At 39.0% G+C, this 17,023-nt stretch overlaps 1 protein-coding gene across 2 annotated transcripts in view; it reads right to left on the bottom strand.

Moving 5' to 3' along the window:
• The window catches only part of urb1 (URB1 ribosome biogenesis homolog), an 87,292-nt gene extending 73,549 nt beyond the window's left edge, over nucleotides 1-13,743 (bottom strand). For both annotated transcript variants that reach the window (XM_061972426.1, XM_061972427.1), the window contains exons 1-6: nucleotides 13,504-13,743; nucleotides 7,745-7,884; nucleotides 7,511-7,662; nucleotides 7,314-7,443; nucleotides 5,305-5,401; nucleotides 67-152 (exon numbers count right to left, since the gene is read on the bottom strand). In XM_061972426.1, the coding sequence (XP_061828410.1) occupies nucleotides 67-152; nucleotides 5,305-5,401; nucleotides 7,314-7,443; nucleotides 7,511-7,662; nucleotides 7,745-7,884; nucleotides 13,504-13,630 (732 nt within the window). In that variant the 5' untranslated portion in view covers nucleotides 13,631-13,743. The remainder of the gene's footprint in view (nucleotides 1-66; nucleotides 153-5,304; nucleotides 5,402-7,313; nucleotides 7,444-7,510; nucleotides 7,663-7,744; nucleotides 7,885-13,503) is intronic.
• Nucleotides 13,744-17,023: the final 3,280 nt, after the last annotated feature.

The raw sequence follows: 17,023 nt of genomic DNA, 5'->3' as shown, positions 1-17,023 counted from the left end.
AGAGCATGTTAAACAAACTCGATGAAGCCATCAGGACTGAACAAAACCAGCTGAGCGTGCACTTACTTTGGTCTTCAGCGTGGACAAAACGAGATTGACTATGGACATCCTGTCCTCCTTCAGCCCCGTGCTCAGGATGGCCGGCAGGAACTCTGTTGCAACAAATCAACATGAAAAAAAAAAAGAAGCTTCTTCTGACAATAGAGTTGATTCTCTTGCAGAATATTAATACAAAAGTATGTACAGTTGTGGTCAAAGGTTTAACATTGTTACGTTCCACGTAGGCCTCTATACACTACACACGTAGGATTTGTTTGTGTATAGAGACACCAGGCTGTCACCCTTGTATGTTTTGGACCCCCTCTTTGGCTAGAGTAGATAGGTAGGTTTTTGGTTTGTGATAATTAAATAGCTTCAGTTAGTCAGCTTACCTTTTCTTTTCTAGAGGTGTATTTTGGTATGTTTTGTTCATTTCTTTGACAGCACCTGTATTCCCAAGCTAGGCTAGTGTTGTGTCTTGTTGTAAACCCCCCCCCCCCCATGGTTACTTTTCAATAACACTAGTTTTTGTTTTCAATTCTTGGCTTCGGTGTCTTTTTTACAACTGATTTGGTTTATACAATTTTATGTTGCGTTCCCCTATAGTCCCTAGACGCTGAGCCATCAGGGAACGTAACAAACATACACTTGTAAAGAACATAATGGCATGGCTGTCTTGAGTTGTGAATTTGTGTTTTATCTGACATCACATGGACAAAAATAAGACTTTCTGGAGGAAAGTTGAGAAATGGAGCTGTTTGGCCACAATACCCAGCAATATGTTTGGAGAAGAAAAGATGAGGCCTTTAATCCCAGGAACACCATTCCTACCGTCAAGCATGGTGGTGGTAGTATTATGCTCTGGGCCTATTTTGCTGCCAATGGAACTGGTGCTTTACGAGAGTAAATGGGACAATGAAAAAGAAGGATTACCTCAAATTCTTCAGGACAAGCTAAAATCATCAGCCCGGAGGTTGGGTCTTGGGCGCAGTTGGGTGTTCCAACAGGACAATGACCCCAAACACACGTCAAAAGTGGTAAAGGAATGGCTAAATCAGGCTAGAATGAAGGTTTTAAAATGGCCTTCCCAAAGTCCTGACTTAAATGTGTGGACAATGCTGAAGAAACAAGTCCATGTGAGAAAACCAACATATTTAGCTGATCTGCACCAAATTTGTCAAGAGGAGTGGTCAAAAATTCAAGCAGGAGCTTGTGGATGGCTACCAAAAGCGCCTTATTGCAGTGAAACTTCCCAAGGGACATGTAAGCAAATATTAACATTGCTGTATGTATAATTTTGATTTGCTCACATTTTCAGTAGACCCATAATAAATTCATAAAAGAACCAAACTTCATGAATGTTTTTTGTGACCAACAAGTATGTACTCCAATCACTCTATCACAAAAAAATAAGAGTTGTAGAAATGATTGGAAACTCAAGACAGCCATGACATTATGCTCTTTCTAAACTTTTGACCACGACTGTACATCCACCAGTATGATATGAAATATTTCCACGGATATTAATGTGATGGCTTTTAAAATGTTATTGGATCCCAGTGAGTCACCAGAGTAAGATTATTTTAACAAAATATTGTACCATGGTAAATCTGCATTCTTCTCCTCCTGGCCGAAATGCTCAATTGAACAGGCTCCACCCCACAACCACGCCTACTCTATTGCGATTGGTCAAGAGTCAAAGGGATGTAATCGTATGAGCAGGGTTTCCTTTACATGTAATTGATCGTTGCGCATCGCCACGGCAAAATAAAAGCCACCACACCTTAAAAGTGTGTTATTTTACATGAAAACAAACTGACTAAGAATTATATTGTGTGAATGGATATACTATATTACATATACTGTAAATTCCGGACTATAAGCTGCAATTTTTTTTCCCTTAAACTTTGAACCCTGCGGCTTATAAAACGGTGTGGCTAATTTGTGGATTTTTCTCCAATAACAGCCAATAAAAATAGTTTTAAAATTTTTTTTTTTTTTTAAAGCAAATACACCTAGAACGTGTTTTGTTTGTGCTATGCTTCCATCGTATGGACAAATTCGCTCACTGCAAGTGTCCTTCTATTTACGGGTAGTGCTTTGTTTTGGGCTTTTTCGAGCCGAGTGCTGTGTTCGGCTTCTAACCGTGCATAGCGTCTACTTGTATGGTTTCTTCATTCTTCACTCCAGGCAACATTTTAAGTTTTACAATATCACTAAAACCATACTTGCCAACCCTCCCGAATTTTCCGGGAGACTCCCGAAACTCAGCGCCTCTCCCGAAAACCTCCCAGGACAAATATTCTCCCGAAAATCTCCCGATTTTCAGCCGGAGCTGGAGGCCACGCCCCCTCCAGCTCCATGCGACCTGATTGAGGACAGCCTTTTTTCATGACGGGAGGACAACAGGGTGACAAGAACTAAATCATCCAGACTAGAGATAAATTGTATTATGTTTATCTTACCTAAAAATAAATATATATATTAATTTTAAAAAAATAAATAAATTTTTACTATATTTTGCTAAAAACATCAAAATTTATTATATTTTTATTTGTATTTTTTCTGACTCCTTATTACATTCAGCCATAGAATTATACATTAAAATAAACATATTTGAAATAATTCATTTTAAATGATCATAATAATGATCATAATAATTCATTTAAAATGACCATATTTAATTATTAAAATAATTGCTTGTTTATCAACAACTTTAACATTTTATTCATTACATTTTGAAGCTCTCAGAAGCCAAGTTATGTTATATTCCTTAATATTTATTTATTTAAGTTTGAAGTATCAATTATCTAAACACAGTCTTGTTTGCATATTTTCAGGATGTATATATATATATATATATATATATATATATATATATTTGAAATACTTGACTTAGTGAATTCTAGCTGTCAATATACTCCTCCCCTCTTAACCACAGTACCTGCTAACATGTATTTGAGATCTGCATAAGTCCTGAAAATTTGCGCGCATCCGCCATTGTGTCCGTGCTTACACCATAGTCAATAAGCTTCTTCCTTTTTAAAGTTAAAAGTTAAAGTTAAAGTACCAATGATTGTCACACACACACTAGGTGTGGCGAAATTATTCTCTGCATTTGACCCATCACCCTTGATCACCCCCTGGGAGGTGAGGGGAGCAGTGGGCAGCAGCGGTGGTCGCGCCCGGGAATCATTTTTGGTGATTTAACCCCCAATTCCAACCCTTGATGCTGAGTGCCAAGCAGGGAGGTAATGGGTCCCATTTTTATAGTCTTTGGTATGACTCGGCCGGGGTTTGAACTCACAACCTACCGATCTCAGGGCGGACACTCTAACCACTAGGCCACTGAGTAGGTATTTTCTCTACCTTCTTGTTGTGGGACATTCATCCTCCGCTGTTGCCATTTCTAATATAAAGTAGCGTAAAGCTCTAACTCATATCTGTCAGTAGACTTGCTATGGAAGCGCTAAAAACTACCGGTGTAGTGAGTTTACATAATAAACACATGGAACTTTATTTATTAGAGAGTACCGGTCGGACGGTTTTTCATGGGACACATGAAACGGATGAGAAGATGATGCTCTGTTATTGAGGTAAGTAAAGTCTGAATTAGGGATGTCCCGATCCGATATTTGGATCGGATCGGCCGCCGATATTTGCAAAAAAATGCGTATCGGCAAGGCATGGGAAAATGCCGATCCAGATCCAGTTTAAAAAAAACTTCGGTCCGTGCTTTCCAACGCACCGATTTAAATAATACATTCCACTTTTCTGCTGCTCCCTAATTTCCGTTCCGCATTTTCCAGCACACCTTCAACACATCCACAGGTCTGTGGATTCTCACGTAGTTGCTTCTAGCTGCTGGCATTACACGACAGGCTCTTCTCACTCTTTCCTGTGTCTCCCTCTCACAGACAGCGAGCGCACCTTCTTACACACGTCACATACTGTCACGTCATACGTCACATACATATACGCCCTCCCCGAGCAGAGAGGTAGCAGCATGGCTAACGTTAGCTGTGATGCTAGCGCAGCCGCTAAGGTGCGCGCCTGCTCAAGCATCCTCTGCGCACGGCAATTATATGCCACGCACAAAATCAAATAAAAAAATAAGCGCATAACAATTTTCGACACACGGACACGACAGAGAAAACAGTTTTCGTCATCGTTGTTCAAATATTGTAACGTCTGTCGAGACGCTTATCTCCATTCGGTGCCACACGCCCACACCATCAAAATGCAGAGGCAAACATTTCCAGATCAACACCGTATGAAAAAATAGTGATTTTTTTAGTTGTGATTTCCTTCTCTGCATGAAAGTTTAAAAGTAGCATATATTAATGCAGTATGAAGAAGAATGTTTTAATGTAGACACATAGAATCACCATACTGCTGTGATTATATGCATCAAGTGTTCATTCAAGGCTAAGGCAAAATATCGAGATATATATCGTGTATCGCAATATGGCCTTAAAATATTGCAATATTAAAAAAAGGCCATATCGCCCAGCCCTAGTTCAATGATGCCATTTCTGTTTGTCATGTATAATTTGGTCTATTTTGTGTTTATCCTTGAATAAACAGGTCAGTTTCTTGTTACCAACCATTGTGTATTATTCAAACTCCCCTAATTCAGCTGGCTAGTTGTTATCAAGAGTACTAAAACCCTTTTCAACATGATTCTGACAACTAAGTAGGCTAAATAACTTTAAACTTTAATACATGCTCGGATAGGCCAGTATCGGTCAGTATCGGTATCGGATCGGAAGTGCAAAAACAATATCGGTATCGGATCGGAAATGCAAAAACCTGGATCGGGACATCCCTAGTCTGAATGTCATTAAAACAGTTAGCTCCATCTTTTGACACCTCGACTCCCGTCCTTGCACGCTACGCCGCTACAACAAAGATGACAAGGGGGTAAGACGCTGTCGAAATGCAGCCACGTAAATAAGACCGGCCACAAAACGGCACATTCTGAAGCGACGGTCAGAGAGCGACTTGAAGATGGTCTGTAAAACATCATCTATGCAACATTTTGACCAAAGAACCACCATTACATGTTATGTAGACCACAAGGACGTGTTTTAAATTAAGACAAAAATCTTAATATGACCCCTTTAATGCGCCTTATAATTCGTAGCGCTTTTTGTATGAAAATAGACCTAAATAGACCCGCTCATCGGCAGTGCGCCTTATAATCCGGTGCTGGAAAATAGGATAAGTGTGAAAAGTTTACAATGCAGCAAGCACCCATGTTACCTTTGATCTCCATTATACGTCCAATGGTTGCACTGTCTCCTGACACCAAGAAGGCCAGCACAAACTGGATGAAGGCCATGCGGACGTCAGGTTTTCCCTGAAAAGGTGTGATGATATTCAGTCAAAAGGAAGAAAAGAGACGGTTGTATTAAAGCAGGGGTCTCACACCTGCGGGAACGTCTTGTGGCTCTCTACTTAACTTCACAGTTTAGTGTCATGTAATTGCTGTCTGCCCACCCTGGCCATTTAATAGTTAAATATCCTAACAATATTCAGTCCCTCCAGGAGTTCTCTGGCATTTTTTTGGGGATCGTTGAAACGCCTGAATTCACATGCAGCGATACTTTGAGGCTTTTTATTTTCAATAACATGGAATCAACTTGTGATTCTATGAATTTGATATCAATGTTTGAAGTCTTCAAAGCACAGGATTGCAACACAAATTGGACAACAAATTCTGTATTCATGCTTTACACGTTTTTTTACCACAAAGCCCTAAAATTTGACACTAGATAGTACAGTGGTCTGCAACCCGCGGCTCTAGCGCCGCCCTAGTGGCTCTCTGGAGCTTTTTCAAAAAATGTATGAAAAATGGAAAAAGATGAGGGGAAAAAAATATATTTTTGTTTTAATATGGTTTCTGTAGGAGGACAAACATGACACAAACCTCCCTAATTGTTACCAAGCACACTGTTTATATTAAACATGCTTCACTGATTCGAGTATTTGGCGAGCGCCGTTTTGTCCTACTAATTTTGGCGGTCCTTGAACTCACCGTAGTTTGTTTACATGTATAACTTTCTCCGACTTTCTAGGACGTGTTTTATGCCACTTCTTTTTCTGTCTCATTTTGTCCACCAAACTTTTAAGGTTGTGCATGAAAGGTGAGTTTTGTTGATGTTATTGACTTGTGTGGAGTGCTAATCAGACATATTTGGTCACTGCATGACTGCAAGCTAATTGATGCTAACATGCTATTTAGGCTAGCTACATGTACATATTGCATCATTATGCCTCATTTGTAGCTATATTTGAGGTCATTTAGTTTCATTTAAGTCCTCTTAATTCCATGACACACTATCTGTATGTAATATGGCTTTTTTTTTGCGGCTCCAGACAGATTTGTTTTTGTATTTTTGGTCCATTATGGCTCTTTCAACATTTTGGGTTGCCGACCCCTGAGATAGTAGGACTGTGAATCTTTAAGCAACACACGACACTATTCCATTCAGAATCGATTCATGATTCAAACTGACTCTCGATTCAAAATCAATACATTTTAATAACATTGGGTGCTGGGTCTATGATTAACAACAGTCCTTCATAAAATAGACAAACAGCTCTGATACATTTTTATAATACCATCCATCCATTTTCTACCGCTTGTCCCTGCAGCATTTTTATAATAATTCAAAGAAAACTGGTTTTGTTTAATAAAATTCTACCCAAAAATGTAATAAAGTCAAATACAAATACTATTTTCAAAAGTAAATCTGTACAGCAGATATGATCATCTACCTATCATTTACCATGAATTGATTAACGCTATACATTTTCGTTTTTAGTATAGTATTTAAGAAGTATTGTGTATGTCTTCTCAATTGCTTTGTAAATGTATATCTTAAGTATTGTAAAACTGGGATTGGGTTAGATTTGGGGTTGCTCTACTTTCTATTAATAGATTAACATTCCTGGATTTTTGTAAATAATATTTTTTAAATAAATTGAAAAAAAACATATTTTTAAGGCCAACACTGTGCATTTAAGTTGTATGTCAGCAGCCAAGAGGAGCTTTTGTAATCTGTTTTGATCAAATAAAAGAATCGTGTTGAATTGAGAATCGATTCTGAATTGAAATGTCACCCCAAGACTCGGGATCGAATTGTAAAAAAATACATTCCCTAATTATCTTACCCCACTTAAATAAAGATGAAATACATATATAAATACATGTAAACTAGGAAGTAAATGCACTGCAGACATCAACAGGAAGACTTTTTCATCTTTACCTTGCGATCTTTCCACTTGACGAGATCAGTGAGCGTTTTATTGATGTAAACGTAACTTAGGACCTCTCTGGCAGCTTCGGGCCCCTGAGATATGGACGCAGACAGCAGGTTGAGGCACAGGCGCACCAATCTGTAGGAAAAAACGTTTCTAAGTATGAGATAAGTGCTTCTGCCAAGTATCCTCAGATTAGACTCGCCTGTGATTCCGTGATTGAAAACACCCTTGAATCATCCTCATGTGGCCGGAAACTGTTTTTTTCACGATTGCGTTGCCGACCATGCGGAAGTGGGACAAATCACTGGCTGTCCTCAGGAGAATCACCTCCAAACTCTCGAAGATCAGCAACATCTGCACACATTTGAAGCTCAGATTAGATAGAGCCTGACTCACTTTAAGAAATCAAACACATTTCATGAGACTGCGGCCTCACCTCACTCTCTATTTGTTTGTCTCCTTCCAGCAGTTGGAATATCTCCGCACACTCCATGGAGATTTTCACGTAACCTTCTACCACATCGTACAGCTGGGGGGATGGCAGCTTCCTGGCGATGTCTATGAAGGTTTCAAGTCCTGCAAGGCCATTAAAAAGTTAACCATAGGGAGAAAGTCTCAGTGAATAAATGACACAAATCTCACGAGCGATCCATTTGTTTTAGGTACGTGACAATCGCTCGCTGACCTATTTATTTTTCTTGCACCGCTAAGACCAAGCGGTTTGCGATGTGCATCATTATTTTCTGTTATTTTTGGACTAACTGAAGAGCAGAGGTTGTTGACGTACTTCACATTTCCAACAAGTGTCTCAACTTAGACATTTCTGGCTCTGATTTCTAGAAGTGCATAAAATCAACACGGAAAATTTTACATCTCAAGATCTGTCCCGAATGGAAGTTTTAATATGTTTATTATTATTTATTAGCCTTTATTTAACCAGGTAAAATCCCATTGAGATCAAAGATCTCTTTTCCAAGGGAGACCTGGCCAAGAGGGCAGCAGCAAGGTTTCATTAAAAACAGTAAACAAATACATTAAACATTACATTTACAACATTAAAACTTGCTCACATGACACATGTGCATACAGACAAGGTAGACTGCAGTCCCTTCACAGAAGCTTTAAACTCATTCAACGTAACTAGGGTTTGAAGTTTAATGTTCGATTGTAGGTTATTCCAAGCCTTCGGTGCTGAAAACCTAAATGCTTTCTTGCCCAGTTCAGTTCTTACTTTGGGGACGACAAATTGCAGAACATTCATTGAACGAAGATTGTGACTTCCTTGTTTCTTTGTTAAAAGACAAGACAGATAAGATGGAGTGATACCCAGAATGGTTTTGTAGATGAAAACATACTTAGGACTTATAGGACTTGAAAGTGTGGCGTGGAAACGCAATGCATCGTGGGTGTTACTACATCGGTAGGGATGTCACGGTAAACGGTAGGGCTGGGCGATATGGACGAAAAAGTATATCTTGATATATTTTTACTTAAATTCGATATCAGAAATCAGAAATACTTTAATTCGATATATATCTTGACATATTTTCCGGTGGAAGTATAAATATAAAGATATTCATTTTTGAGCGAGATTTAGTGAAATTGAAGTGAATGACAACTGTACTGTAAACAGTCAGTGGTACTTTTATTAACCCAGTTAGTCAAGACGGGTATTATATATATCTACCGTATTTTTAATGACTATAAGTCGCAGTTTTTTTCATAGTTTTTGGCCGGGGGTGCGACTTATGTGTGAAATTATTAACACATTAGCGTAAAATATCCAATAATATTATTTATCTCATTCACGTAAGAGACTAGACGTATAAGATTTCATGGGATTTAGCGATTAGGAGTGACAGATTGTTTGGTAAACGTATAGCATGTTCTATATGTTATAGTTATTTGAATGACTCTTACCATAATATGTTACGTTAACATACCAGTTGGTTATTTATGCCTCATATAACGTACACTTATTCAGCCTGTTGTTCACTATTTATTTATTTTAAATTGCCTTTCAAATGTCTATTCTTGGTGTTGAGTCTTATCAAACAAATTTCCCCCAAAAATACGACTTATACTCCAGTGCAGCTTATATATGTTTTTTTCCTTCTTTATTGTGCATTTTCGGCCGGTGCGACTTATACTCCGGAGCGACTTATACTCCGAAAAATACGGTATATGTGTATATGGGGACGGCGTGGCGCAGTGGAAGAGTGGCCGTGCACAACCCGAGGGTCACTGGTTCAATCCCCACCTAGTACCAACCTCGTCATGTCCGTTGTGTCCTGAGCAAGACACTTCACCCTTGCTCCTGATGGGTGCTGGTTAGCGCCTTGCATGGCAGCTCCCTCCATCAGTGTGTGAATGTGTGTGTGAATGGGTAAATGTGGAAGTAGTGTCAAAGCGCTTTGAGTACCTTGAAGGTAGAAAAGCGCTATACAAGTACAAGCCATTTATCATTTATCATTTATATATATATATATATCCTGCTTTGAAAGAAAATAATGTTTGCCTTGGTGCCCTTCTAACTTGCCTTGGTGCCCTACAATATGAGCCCTCCTTTAAGGCAACACTTGCCTTGACCTTAAAAAGTTTAAATTCGAGGCCTGTGAAGTAATCCATTTGCTTTGGAATTCATGCATTTGTGACAAATAACAATGGAGCAATAATGTTATGAAGTTCATTTTCCAAAATATAGGTCACACATGTCTCTATTGTCTTATGAGATAATTAAAGACAAAAAAAAATCGTAGCTCCCTTAATATTTAGCCCAGGGGTGCCCATTACGAAGATTGCGGGCTACCGGTCTATATTAACTATATGTGTTAAACATGCTTGTATTATCTTTAAACACCTTTAACTTATTAACTATGTGTTAAACATGCTTGTATTATCTTTAAACACCTTTAACTTGTTAACAATATTAACTAAATGTTTTAAACATGCTTGTATTATCTTTAAACACCTTTAACTTATTAACTATATGTGTTAAACATGCGTGTATTATCTTTAAACACCTTTAACTTATTAACTATATGTGTTAAACATGCTTGTATTAACGGCCATTCTTCCACTGTGCCACGCCGTCCCTAACTTATTAACTATGTGTTAAACATGCTTGTATTATCTTTAAACACCTTTAACTTGTTAACAATATTAACTATATGTGTTAAACATGCTTGTATTATCTTTAAACACCTTTATAAATAAATGATAAATGGTATAGCGCTTTTCTACCCTCAAGGTACTCAAAGCGCTTTGACACTACTTCCACATTTACCCATTCACACACACATTCACACACTGATGAAGGGAGCTGCCATGCAAGGCGCTAACCAGCACCCATCAGGAGCAAGGGTGAAGTGTCTTGCTCAGGACACAACGGACATGACGAGGTTGGTACTAGGTGGGGATTGAACCAGGGACCCTCGGGTCGCGCACGGCCGTTCCTAACTTATTAACTATATGTGTTAAACATGCTTGTATTATCTTTAAACACTTTTAACGTATTAACTATATGTGTTAAACATGCTTGTATTATCTTTAAACACCTTTAACTTGTTAACAATATTAACTACCGTATTTTCCGCACTATTAGCCGCACCTAAAAACCACAAATTTACTCAAAAGCTGACAGTGCGGCTTTTAACCCGGTGCGCTTTATATATGGATAAATATTAAGATTCATTTTCATAAAGTTTCGGTCTCGCAACTTCGGTAAACAGCCGCCATCTTTTTTCCCGGTAGAACAGGAAGCGCTTCTTCTTCTACGCAAGCAACCGCCAAGGTAAGCACCCGCCCCCATAGAACAGGAAGCGCTTCTTCTTCTACTGTAAGCAACCACCCGCCCGCGCAGAAGAAGAAAAAGCGCGCGGATATACCGTACGTTTCATTTCCCTTGTGTGTTTACATCTGTAAAGACCACAAAATGGCTCCTACAAAGCGACAAGGATCCGGTTCATGAAAAGACGCAATCTCTCCATCCGCACACGGATTACTACCGTATTTCACAGCAACTGATATTCCTGTGAACCGCACTGTGGAACGGGAGCACGTACGGTGAATATTCGCACCACAGGGAATGAGAAGTCATCCTTCACTGTGGTTCTAGCTTGCCATGCTAATGAAACTTCCACCCATGGTGATATTCAAAAGGAAGACCTTGCCAAAAGAGACCTTTCCAGCCGGCGTCATCATAAAAGCTAACTCGAAGGGATGGATGAAGAAAAGATGAGCGAGTGGTTAAGGTAAGTTTAAGTTTACGCGAAGAGGCCGGGTGGCTTTTTTCACGCAGCTCTGTCCATGTTGATATACGTATGTTTGTGATTGCACATTTGCGTACATTTTGGGAGTGAACAGAGTTGTTAGAACGCTGGTTTTTAATATATTATTAAAGTTTGATTGACCTATCTGACTGTTTTTTTGACATTCCTTTAGCGCAGTTAGATGCGGCTTACAACACCGGGCGGCTTATAGGTGGACAAAGTTTTGAAATATGCCGTTCATTGAAGGCGCGGCTTTTAACCCAGGGCGCCTTATGGTGCGGAAAATACGGTATATGTGTTAAACATGCTTGTATTATCTTTAAACACCTTTAACTTGTTAACATTATTAACTATATGTGTTAAACATGCTTGTATTATCTTTAAACACCTTTAACTTGTTAACAATCGGCCGATAAATGCTTTAAAATGTAATATCGAAAAATGTCGGTATTGTTTTTTTTTTAATATTAAATCAACATAGAAAACACAAGATACACTTACAATTAGTACACCAACCCAAAAAACCTCCCTCCCCCATTTACACTCATTCACACAAAAGGGTTGTTTCTTTCTGTTATTAATATTGTGGTTCCTACATTATATATCAATATATATCAATACAGTCTGCAAGGGATACAGTCCGTAAGCACACATGATTGTGCGTGCTGCTGGTCCACTAATAGTACTAACCTTTAACACTTAATTTGACTCATTTTCATTCATTACTAGTTTCTATGTAACTGTTTTTATATTGTTTTACTTTCTTTTTTATTCAAGAAAATGCTTTTAATCCATCCATCCATCCATCCATCTTCTTCCGCTTATCCGAGGTCGGGTCGCGGGGGCAGCAGCCTAAGCAGGGAAGCCCAGACTTCCCTCTCCCCAGCCACTTCGTCCAGCTCCTCCCGGGGGATCCCGAGGCGTTCCCAGGCCAGAGATAGTCTTCCCAGCGTGTCCTGGGTCTTCCCCGTGGCCTCCTACCGGTCGGACGTGCCCGAAACACCTTCCTAGGGAGGCGTTCGGGTGGCATCCTGACCAGATGCCCGAACCACCTCATCTGGCTCATCTCGATGTGGAGGAGCAGCGGCTTTACTTTGAGCTCCCCCCGAATGACAGAGCTTCTCACCCTATCTCTAAGGGAGAGCCCCACCACTCGGCGGAGGAAACTCATTTCGGCCGCTTGTACCCGTGATCTTGTCCTTTCGGTCATGACCCAAAGCTCATGACCATAGGTGAGGATGGGAACGTAGATCGACCGGTAAATCGAGAGCTTTGCCTTCCGGCTCAGCTCCTTCTTCACCACAACGGATCGATACAGCGTCCGCATTACTGAAGACGCCGCACCGATCCGCCTGTCGATCTCACGATCCACTCTTCCCTCACTCGTGAACAAGACTCCGAGGTACTTGAACTCCTCCACTTGGGGCAAGATCTCCTCCCCAACCCGGAGCTTTTAATTTATTTCTTATTTTATTAATAAAAAAAAAAAAAAGAGGACCTTATCTTCACCATACCTGGTTGTCCAAATTAGGCATAATAATGTGTCAAATCCACGATTGTATATATCGGTTGATATCGGTATCGGTAATTAAAGAGTTGCATAATATCGGAATATCGGCAAAAAGCCATTATCGGACATCCCTAATATTAACTATATGTGTTAGACATGCTTGTATTATCTTTAAACACCTTTAACTTGTTAACAAAAACAAATATTTCATAAAGAAGTCAATATAAATGATATATATGAATGAGGTAGATCCCCACGACTTGATCAATTGAAGTAGCTCGCCTGCAGAAAAAGTGTGGCCACCCTGATTCAGCCTACCACAAAAGGTTCGAGTGGCATTATAAAGTTTTCTTTGCAATTGTTGTGAGATATATTTGTATTGTACGTACCTACATTTGTGTGTTAAAAACTCACCTTTCATGGCTTGAGTGGGATCCTTCAGCATGCTTTTAAAAACAGTCCCGTTGAACTCGGAAAACTTTTCTCTTTTGGCCGCCACATGGTGTTCCTCCGCGTCTTTATTGCAACGCTTCCTACTCATTTTTAGTCTAAATAAAAGCTAAATACTCAACATGAATGTCAGACTCAGCTGTGCTAATGCTACTCTGCTACTGCCATGCACGTTGGGGCGTAAACAGACTCTGGCGTCCGACTGGATTGGCACCCGGAAGGAAACATTGAGAGCAGAAACTTGGTTCCGCACAGCCGCTCGAGAACTCAGCGTAATGCATTCTCAACATATTTTTTTAAATACATGTAAAATATTAATTAATAGTTTGCTATTTATCCCACCATGTTTATTTAAATATTTTGCCTTCATCAACGACACTTTTTGGTTACTCATTTTCACTACTACTTCCCATTAGATAAATAATTTCAAATTATGAATAAAATCTTGAAAAATGCAAATTTTTGCATTGTTCATTTATTTATTTCTATCATTTTGTATTGTCTCTTATTTTACTTTCTTTGACATTTTTGTGTTCAAATATGTTGATTGCCATACTTGCCAACCTTGAGACCTCCGATTTCGGGAGGTGGGGGGTGGGGGCGTGGTCGGGGGTGGGCGGGGCGTGGTTGGGGGCGTGGTTAAGAGGGGAGGAGTATATTGACAGCTAGAATTCACCAAGTCAAGTATTTCATACATATATATATATATATATATATATATATATATATACATATATATATATATATATATATATATATATATATATATATATATATACAGGTAAAAGCCAGTAAATTAGAATATTTTGAAAAACTTGATTTATTTCAGTAATTGCATTCAAAAGGTGTAACTTGTACATTATATTTATTCATTGCACACAGACTGATGCATTCAAATGTTTATTTCATTTAATTTTGATGATTTGAAGTGGCAACAAATGAAAATCCAACATTCCGTGTGTCACAAAATTAGAATATTACTTAAGGCTAATACAAAAAAGGGATTTTTAGAAATGTTGGCCAACTGAAAAGTATGAAAATGAAAAATATGAGCATGTACAATACTCAATACTTGGTTGGAGCTCCTTTTGCCTCAATTACTGCGTTAATGCGGCGTGGCATGGAGTCGATGAGTTTCTGGCACTGCTCAGGTGTTATGAGAGCCCAGGTTGCTCTGATAGTGGCCTTCAACTCTTCTGCGTTTTTGGGTCTGGCATTCTGCATCTTCCATTTCACAATACCCCACAGATTTTCTATGGGGCTAAGGTCAGGGGAGTTGGCGGGCCAATTTAGAACAGAAATACCATGGTCCGTAAACCAGGCACGGGTAGATTTTGCGCTGTGTGCAGGCGCCAAGTCCTGTTGGAACTTGAAATCTCCATCTCCATAGAGCAGGTCAGCAGCAGGAAGCATGAAGTGCTCTAAAACTTGCTGGTAGACGGCTGCGTTGACCCTGGATCTCAGGAAACAGAGTGGACCGACACCAGCAGATGACATGGCACCCCAAACCATCACTGATGGTGGAAACTTTACACTAGACTTCAGGCAACGTGGATCCTGTGCCTCTCCTGTCTTCCTCCAGACTCTGGGACCTCGATTTCCAAAGGAAATGCAAAATTTGCTTTCGTCAGAAAACATGACTTTGGACCACTCAGCAGCAGTCCAGCTCTTTTTTTCCTTAGCCCAGGTGAGACGCTTTGCGCGCTGTTTCTTGGTCAACAGTGGCTTGACACGAGGTATGCGGCAGTTGAAACCCGTGTCTTTCAAGCGTCTCTTGGTGGTGGATCTTGAAGCACTGACTCCAGCACTGAATCTCCCCCACATTTTTGAATGGGTTTTTTTCCACAATCTTGACCAGGGCGCGGTGATCCCTATCGCTTGTGCACTTTTTCTGACCACAGTTTTTCCTTCCCTTTGCCTCTCCATTAATGTGTTTGGACACAGAGCTCTGAGAACAGCCAGCCTCTTCAGCAATAACCTTTTGTGTCTTTCCCTCCTTGTGCAATGTGTCGATGGTTGCCTTTTGGACAGCTGTCAAATCTGAAGTCTTCCCCATGTTTGTGTAGGCTTCAGAACTGGACTGAGAGACCATTTAAAGCCCTTTGCAGGTGTTTTGAGTCAATCAGCTGATTAGTTTGTGGCACCAGGTGTCTTCAAAATTTAACCCTTACACAATATTCTAATTTTGTGACACACGGAATTTTGGATTTTCATTTGTTGCCACTTCAAATCATCAAAATTAAATGAAATAAACATTTGAATGCATCAGTCTGTGTGCAATGAATAAATATAATGTACAAGTTACACCTTTTGAATGCAATTACTGAAATAAATCAAGTTTTTCAAAATATTCTAATTTACTGGCTTTTACCTGTATATATATATATATATATATATATATATATATATATATATATATATATATATATATATATATATATATATATATATATATATATATATATATATATATATATATCTACATCCTGAAAATATGCAAACAAAACTGTTTAGATAATTGATACTTCAAACTTGCATAAATAAATATTAAGGAATATAACATAACTTTGCTTCTGAGAGTTTCAAAATGTAATGAATAAAATGCTAAAGTTGTTGATAAACATGCAAACAAAACTGTGTTTAGATAATTGATACTTCAAACTTGCATAAATAAATATTAAGGAATATAACATAACATGTTTCTGAGAGCTTCAAAATGTAATGAATAAAATGCTAAAGTTGTTGATAAACAAGCAATTATTTTAATGACTAAATATGGTGATTTTAAATGAATTATTATGACGATTTAAAATCAATTATTTCAAATATGTTTATTTTAATGTATAATTCTATGCAGGGCCGGCCCGTGGCATAGGCCGTATAGGCAAATGCTAAGGGCGCCGTCCATCAGGGGGCGCCACAAATGTTGGAGAAAAAAAAAAAGAAAAAAAAAAAAAAATGTTGGTGCTATTATTTCTAAATACAAAAAATAATCCCACGTTAATTAAAATGCAAAGTAAAGCCTATTTAATAGAAATATTATTTGTTACAACATTACGCCCCCCCCCCCCCTCCCCCCCGCACGGTGCGCCCCCTCCCTTCCCGCATGACTCTTTTTGGACGTCACCACATCAAAAAATCAACACAAGATGTCAAAACGGCCAAAACTGTCAGGTGCCCAGGGAAGAAAAAAGAGAAAAGAAGAGGAGGAGAAACGAGAAAAGACAGAGGTAGCAGGTAGGTAACGTTAGCCTACATGAAATTATTTGTCTGTTACAGAATGTGATAGTAACCTGGCTTTTTAGCATTAAGCTAATGATACATGATTCGGCAATTGCTAATCAATAAATAGCTAGTTCTGTTTTAACGTCGGGTTAATATTGTGGAGGGGGCTAAATTGTTATGGAAAATAATAATGTAACGTTAGGTAATTACAGTACTCCCACCTTACTCCTCAGGGACATTTGTATTAGATCTTTTAAGC

Source organism: Nerophis lumbriciformis, linkage group LG17, assembly GCF_033978685.3.
Source record: "Nerophis lumbriciformis linkage group LG17, RoL_Nlum_v2.1, whole genome shotgun sequence".
Lineage (NCBI taxonomy): Eukaryota > Metazoa > Chordata > Actinopteri > Syngnathiformes > Syngnathidae > Nerophis > Nerophis lumbriciformis.
Note: the sequence above shows the minus strand (reverse complement) of the source record. Positions and strands in the feature narration are given on the sequence as shown.